Here is a 7,767-nt window from a genome sequence, read left to right on the forward strand (position 1 = left end):
TACATACATTAAACCAACTGCACAGTCATCACCTTTGAGCTGAAGTTAACTGCTAAATATTAGATGTGTTACATCTAAAATGCTTTTTGTAATTGAGACTATTATGATATGGGATTTAATGATAAGGGATTTAATATACTCTGTTTAACAGAAACCTTTGACTAGATTAGACTAAATGAGTGCATAGCTTTAAATAAAGCTAGCACTGCCAGATAGAGCTACGTACATACAAATATCCTAGGCTAACTGGTCGAAGAGGTGGCATCACAATATTTTGTAAGGATATTTATCTCTTTTAGGTACTTTTTTATTACCATAACAAACACAGTCAAAAATACAAAAGTCTACTGTAGCTTTTACTGTAATCTGTAGCCTTTGTAGGGTAAAAAGTTTACAGACACCAAGGTGACAGTCTCTTAAACCAGTCTGGGAGATTCTAGAAATTGATGTAATGGCTTTTAGGGGCTTCTGATTGGCCAATTGTCATAATTAGTTAATTGGAATTGCACCTGTTGCTGTAAAAGGGACTACATTTAGAGACAATGCCTTTTTGCCTTTGACACCATGGGAAAATCCAAGCAACTCGGCTCACAAAAAACTTGTGGACCTCCACAAGTCTAGTTCCTCTTTGGAGCAATTTCCAAACAACTGAAGGTACAACTGTACAAACAATTGTATGCAAATATAAAAATCTTTGAACCACACAGACATTGTTCAGGAAAGAGGCACAAATTAACTCCCAGGGATGAACGAAGGTTCAACTGAACCTCAAGACAACAAAAGAACTAGCGAAGGAGCTGGAGGCATCAGGTACCAAAGTATGTATGTTCACCATTAAGAAAATCCTACACTGCCGTGGCCTGGAAGGCTGTCACGCAAGGAAGAAGCCCCTACTCTAAGACCAGCATAAAAAAGGCAGACTGAAGTTTGCCTTTTTTGCCTGAAGTTTGAAGTGATCATCAGACTTTTGTTCTTCTAAAAAAAAAAGTTATTCTAATGTTCAATGCCATGTATGGAGGAAAATGGATGACGCTTTTAATCCGAAGAACACCATCCCAACTGTGAAGCATGAAGGCGGTAGCATTGTGTTGTGTGGGTATTTTGCTGAAAAACGGACTGGTGCACTTCAGAAAATCATCACGAGGAAGGACAATTATCTAGAAATGCTGAAGCAACACCTCAAGACATCAGCCAGAAACTTGGTCGCAACTAGGTCTACCAGCGGGACAATGATCCTAAGCAAACCTCCAACAAAATGGCTTAAAGACAACATAGTGAAAGTTTTGCAGTGGGCATATGTAGCCCTGTTTGAGGGTTTCCTCGATGTATTCATCCATGGCCTGTGTTTCCTTTGCAGACAGAGGGTAAAAATTAAGGTCCTCCTGCTACCTACACCCCAAAGACCATGGTCTCACACAGCCATAATCTTCATATCCAATCTTCCCCTTCTGTGCCGACAACCAGGCGGACTGAGCACAATTCCTCCCATGGGCAGAGTACACACAGAATTCCCTCAGGCATTCAGCAACCAAGCTCACACCTTTCCAGCGCATCCTGGGTTATCAGCCACCTCTATGGAACACCAACCCCACAGACTCACCCACAGTGGACAGCTGGTTCCAGCAGAGTGAGCAGGTGTGAGATCAAGCTCACCAACACGTAGATCACGTAGAGTCCTATTTCTTAAACTTTTTATAGTATTTATAGTAGCTGATAGTATATTATAATATTCTCATTCGAAACGCTTTTTATAACACTAGTTTTATTTTATTTTGTTCTAGAACACCCGCTTCTAGCCGGTTAGCCCATTAGCATCGCTAGCCCGTTAGCACAGCTACCACAAGTTTGTTTACGCTTCTCACCGATTATTTCTGTTACACTACTGCTCTAAAACACCATGTCGGTTGTGTGTCTGCCTTTGAGTGCAGGTGAGGATACACCCGAGCTGCACTCGGTGGATCTGGAGTTGGAGGCCGTGGAGAAACAGATCCGCGACCTACAGGTGAAGCAGGCCCAGCTGCGACAGCGGAAAGCCGTGCTGGAATCGTCCCGGACTGACGCTCACCTGTCCCAGGTAAATCCGCGGCGGGAAACAAACACTCCCAAAACCTCAACTCCGCGTATTTCTCTGTCCAGGCCTAGTGCACCAAGGTCGCGGCCCGCCCAGGTTTCGTTCACTCCGGCACCGGGGTACCACGGAGCCTGGATGCAGCAGCAGCGGAAGACACGAGCCAGGACCCGGGCGAGGACCTCTCCCCCTCCGCCGCCACCCGTTTTCGAGATCTCGACCAGGAACCGCTTCGCTCCACTTCGCGAGTCGGAAAGCGACGCGGTGATCATCGGAGACTCCATCGTCCGGCACGTCCGTGCTACCACGGCTAAAGGTAAGGTGCGCACTCGCTGTTTTCCTGGTGCTCGTGTTCTCGATGTCGCTGCACAGGTACCCGCGATCCTGAATGGGAAGAACATCGGAGCTGTGGTCCTCCATGCTGGCACGAACGACACCAGGCTGAGGCAGACGGAGATCCTGAAGAAGGACTTCAGAAGCCTGATTGAGAAGGTACGCAGCACATCGCCCACGACGAGGATCATCGTGTCAGGACCGCTTCCCACGTTCCAGCGAGGAATTGAGAGGTTCAGTAGGCTATTTGCTTTTAATGAATGGTTACAGTCATGGTGTCAAGACCAGAAATTACCCTTTATTGATAACTGGAATATTTTCTGGGAGCGTCCTAGGCTCTACCACACTGACGGCCTGCACCCAAGCAGAGCTGGAGCAGCGGTCCTCTCGGACAACATCTCTAGGACACTACGCACCATCTGACTGGTAAGCCATACCTTAGATTGCAATTATAATGGCCACTGTCCAACTCACCAGACTGATACAATTGGCTTAACCCAACCGTCTGCTAGCTGCCTAGAGTCGTCACCTAGGGTACATAGCATTGAGACTGTGTCTGTTCCCCGTGCTGTATTAAAATTAAGAAAGAATAAAGTCTGTTTTAGCAATTTAATAAACATACCTACATTAGATAATAATACTGAGAGTGCAGCCTGCACCTCTACTCTAAAGCTAGGTTTGCTAAATATCAGATCTCTTGAGTCTAAAACGCTCTTAGTTAATGAACTGATCACGGACCAGGAGTATGACGCGTTATGTTTAACAGAAACATGGATTAGGCAGAACAATTATGTTGCATTAAATGAAGCTAGTCCGCCCGCTTATAGCTACATACATCAGCCTCGTTTAACCGGTAGAGGAGGAGGCGTCGCAGTTATTCATAAGGATAATCTGACCATCATACAGAAACTAGGACAAAACTTTAATTCATTTGAAGCACTTTATAGTAACATAAGTGCAGTCGCTAATGATAAGTCATCACAGTCCCTTCCGTTAGTTATTATCTACAGACCCCCAGGACCGTACTCTGAATTTCTTAGTGAATTTACAGATTTCCTATCAAACCTAGTTGTTTCTGTGGACCGAGCGATAATTACTGGAGACTTTAACATTCATTTTGAGAATATAGGCAACCCGCTGAAGATAGCGTTTACATCCATACTTGACTCATTGGGAGTCAATCAGTGTGTTGTAGGATCCACACATAAAGCAGGTCATACGTTAGACTTAATATTATCTCTTGGAGTTAATATAACAGATATAGTGATAATCCCGCAGTCTGAGGCAATATCAGATCACAGTCTGATTTCGTTTTGTGTGCGTCACAGTAGCATTGTACACACAGAACCGCGCTACCGATTTAGCCGTACAATAACACCTGCGACCGCGCAGAGCTTTATTAATCACCTACCAGAATTATCCGCTAGTATAGGGTCACCTTCAGACCCTTTAGAACTCGAACAGGCGACAGAATTTTTAGAGTCGACATTCCGCTGTACCTTAGATAATGTAGCCCCACTTAGAAGAAAAACAATTAAAGATAAGAAACTCGCTCCGTGGTATAGTGACCACACCCGCTCTCTAAAACAGAACGCCCGAAAGCTAGAGCGTAAATGGCACCAGACCAAACTCCTAGCATTTAAAATAGCATGGAAAGACAGTATTTTAGCCTATAAAAAAGCTCTAAGGCAAGCTAGGTCCACTTACTTATCAACGCTTATAGAAAATAATAAAAGTAATCCTAAATTCTTATTTAACACCATAGCAGAATTAACTAGGAATAAGACATCGACAGAAATTTCCACAATAACAGCATACAAAAGTAATGATTTCATGAAATTCTTTGATAGCAAAATTAAAAACATTAGGCAGGAGATACAGGCCCAAAGTCCAAATTATACAATAGACTGGGAGGATAGACTAACCATAGATCAGAGCTTAGAAAGTTTTACTCCTCTTGAAGAGAATGATTTAATCTCGCTCATCTCTTCTGCTAAATCATCAACCTGTCTATTAGATCCGGTACCAACACGTCTTCTTAAGCAAATAGTTGGAACCGTAACTGAACCCCTGCTTAAAATAGTTAACTCCTCACTGAGCAATGGGTACGTTCCAAAATCACTTAAATTAGCTGTTATTAAACCACTAGTGAAGAAACCAGACCTTGACCCTAACAACTTAACTAACTATAGGCCGATTTCAAACCTTCCCTTTCTATCTAAAATATTAGAGAAAGTAGTAGCGCAGCAGCTAATTTCATATCTACAAAGTAATAATATCTATGAACTTTATCAGTCAGGTTTCAGGCCCCACCACAGCACAGAGACAGCATTAGTCAAAGTAGTCAATGACTTGCTATTAGCCTCTGATCGGGGTTGCATTAGTTTATTAATTTTACTCGACCTTAGCGCAGCGTTCGACACTATCGACCATAATATCCTTCTTCACAGACTGGAAAAGGTCGTAGGAATTAAGGGCTCAGCCCTCGACTGGTTTAGATCTTATTTAACCGATCGCTATCAGTTTGTAGATTTAAACGGTGACCACTCAGCACGTTATCGAGTAGAATATGGCGTTCCGCAGGGTTCAGTCTTAGGCCCACTGCTTTTCACGTTATACATGCTCCCTTTAGGTAACATAATCCGTAAACATAATATTAGCTTCCATTGTTATGCTGATGACACACAGTTATACGTCTCAGCTAGGCCAGATGAGAATAGCCAGTTAAAGAAAGTTGAGGCATGTGCGATAGACATAAGAGACTGGATGCTAAGCAACTTTCTCCTGCTAAACCCAGAAAAAACAGAGGTTCTGGTACTGGGACCACAAGCCGCTAGAAGTAAGTTTAGAGATCACACTGTTACTTTAGATGGTCTCTCTGTTTCAAGTAGTCTAACAGTAAAAGATCTCGGTGTGATTATAGACTCTAATCTCTCATTTGAGGCGCATGTAGATAATGTAAGCAGGTTAGCATTTTTCCACCTCAGAAATATTGCTAAGATTAGAAATATACTTTCGCTAAGTGATGCTGAAACACTAGTCCATGCATTTATCACGTCCAGATTAGATTACTGTAATGCTTTACTATCTGGATGCTCATCTAGATGCATAAATAAGCTTCAGATAGTTCAGAACGCAGCAGCGAGGGTCCTGACTAGGACTAGGAAGTATGAGCATATCACGCCAGTCTTATCTACATTACACTGGCTCCCAGTAAGATTCCGCATCGATTTTAAAATATTACTCCTAACCTATAAAGCATTAAACGGTCTCGCTCCGCAGTATTTAAGCGATATGTTAGTACCTTACGTTCCGCCGCGCCTACTTCGCTCTAAGGATGCAGGCTGTCTATCAGTACCACGCGTTGCCAAAACCACGGCAGGGGGCAGAGCTTTCTCTTACCAAGCCCCAAAATTATGGAATAGTCTCCCAGTTAATGTACGTGAAGCAGACACGGTCTCAGTGTTTAAGTCGAGGTTGAAGACTTATTTATTTAACCTAGCATTTAGCGACTAGTGTTTTTATCAAAGGAGTAGATCTGGGGGACTCGTGGATGTTGAGTTTTATCTCCACACAGTGACTGTGAGTGTACCTAACCACTTTCCTTCTCCTTCTGCCGAGCTACACTCCTGAGCTGCCGGTGATCCAGACCTCCCCCCCTTCACTCTGGACCTGTCCACTGGCAATACTTCATACTGCCACGAAAACGCTTCAGCTGTTTTCCATGGACTACACCAACACACATTGTGCTCACACACACGCACACTACAGTGTAAACCCATATGAGGATGGGTTCTCTGTTGAGCCTGGTTCCTCTCAAGGTTTCTTCCTATCACCATCTCAGGGAGTTTTTCCTTGCCACCGTCGCCCTGCTTGCTCATCAGAGACGGCACACACACACACTTCACTTTACTTTTGTTTGTGTAAAGCTGCTTTGAGACAATGACCTTTGTAAAAAGCGCTATACAAATAAAAATGAATTGAATTGAATTGAATCATGCAGCCCAAGTCATCAAGAAATTTGCAGAGAGTCGGCATGGAGAGACACCCAACTACGAACCAGGTGATCGGGTATGGCAATCCACCAGAGACCTATGGGACCCTGAAGAATGCAGAAAGCTGACACATCACTATTTTGGCCCATTCAAAGTTCTCCAACGCATAAATGACATCACATACAAGCTGGACCTACCACGCTACAGCCACCTAGCCCGTTCCTTTCATGCCTTCTGCTTTAAACTGGTCACTCCAGGTCCACTCGCAGAAGGCATTCCCCCTTCACCCCTCCAGTACCCCTGGACATCGAAGGTGAGCCAGCTTACACCATCAAGGAAATCCTAGACTCGTGGCACCAAGAGGGTAAGCTGCAGAACCTTAGAGAATGGGAGGGCTATGGACCTGAGGAAAGGTGCTGAGTCCCAGCCCATGATGTGCTCGATCCCCTACTTTGTCAGGAATTCTGCAGAACCTTAGAGAATGGGAGGGCTATGGACCTGAGGAAAGGTGCTGAGTCCCAGCCCATGATGTGCTCGATCCCCTACTTTGTCAGGAATTCCATGCATGCCACCATAATCGCCCAGGTCCACCGTCTAGGGGGAGGCCTAGAAGAAAGCTCGCTCCCAGAGGTAGCACTTCGGAGGGAGGGTTCTGTCATGTGTATGCCAGATTCGGCGGCTAACTATAATTGTCAGATGACAGTGCGGTCTACAAACGTGGCCGCCGAGGACTACAACACCCATCCACCACAGACTCTCTCACATTCACATTCTCCTTAATACAGACCACATACGTTTCTGTACCAGTCTATACCAAGATGTTATTTATTGTCTTTCTGATTTTGATCTCATTTCTGGTTTCCTCGTCTTGCTCTTGCTTGCCCAGTTCACGTTGTTTGTTTATTGCCTGACCCTTGTCTGAATTTCGACATTGCCTTGGATTACATTTCTGTTTTGTTTCCTTTTCTTCATAAAGCATTGGCCACTTGTGCACTTGTGTCTGTACCTGCATTGTGACAGCAAATTGTTTGAGACTTTAATATTCAATTAGACTAATATTTCTGAATACTGAGAGTAGTGTTTGTGTCTATTTTATGCTCATTAAGGGTCAATATGGACATGAAATGTGTGGAGTTGGGAACAACTCTTTATCAGTACCTAGAATACTGAAGACTATAGCAGGGGGGCAGAGCTTTTTCCTACATGTGTACTCCTACTGCCTAATATGATGCCTAATTCTGACACAATTCTATTGCTCCAGCCTCCAGAGCTTCTGCACTTGTGACGCACATTCTATGGTGCATGAAGGTATCCAGATATTTATGACCCACACACAGATAGGCTAGACAGAGTCAAGAGTATGCAGAGATA

The 7,767-nt window shown here is 44.0% G+C and overlaps 1 protein-coding gene across 5 annotated transcripts; it reads left to right on the top strand.

The window, feature by feature from the left end:
- The first annotated feature begins 1,684 nt into the window (after positions 1–1,684).
- On the top strand, positions 1,685–7,430 carry LOC128320361 (uncharacterized). Of its 5 annotated transcripts, none has more exons than XM_053240154.1 (3): positions 1,685–2,634; positions 2,737–2,827; positions 6,023–7,430. In XM_053240154.1, the coding sequence occupies exons 1-2, from the start codon at positions 1,898–1,900 to the stop codon at positions 2,822–2,824; spliced, it is 825 nt and encodes a 274-aa protein (XP_053096129.1). In that variant the 5' UTR covers positions 1,685–1,897; the 3' UTR covers positions 2,825–2,827; positions 6,023–7,430. The 5 variants fall into 5 exon arrangements, with proteins under 5 accessions (XP_053096129.1, XP_053096130.1, XP_053096128.1 ...); XM_053240155.1 differs by having other exon boundaries at positions 6,117–7,429; XM_053240153.1 differs by lacking the exon at positions 6,023–7,430 and having other exon boundaries at positions 2,737–2,988.
- Positions 7,431–7,767: the final 337 nt, after the last annotated feature.

This window comes from Pangasianodon hypophthalmus, chromosome 15, assembly GCF_027358585.1.
Source record: "Pangasianodon hypophthalmus isolate fPanHyp1 chromosome 15, fPanHyp1.pri, whole genome shotgun sequence".
NCBI lineage: Eukaryota > Metazoa > Chordata > Actinopteri > Siluriformes > Pangasiidae > Pangasianodon > Pangasianodon hypophthalmus.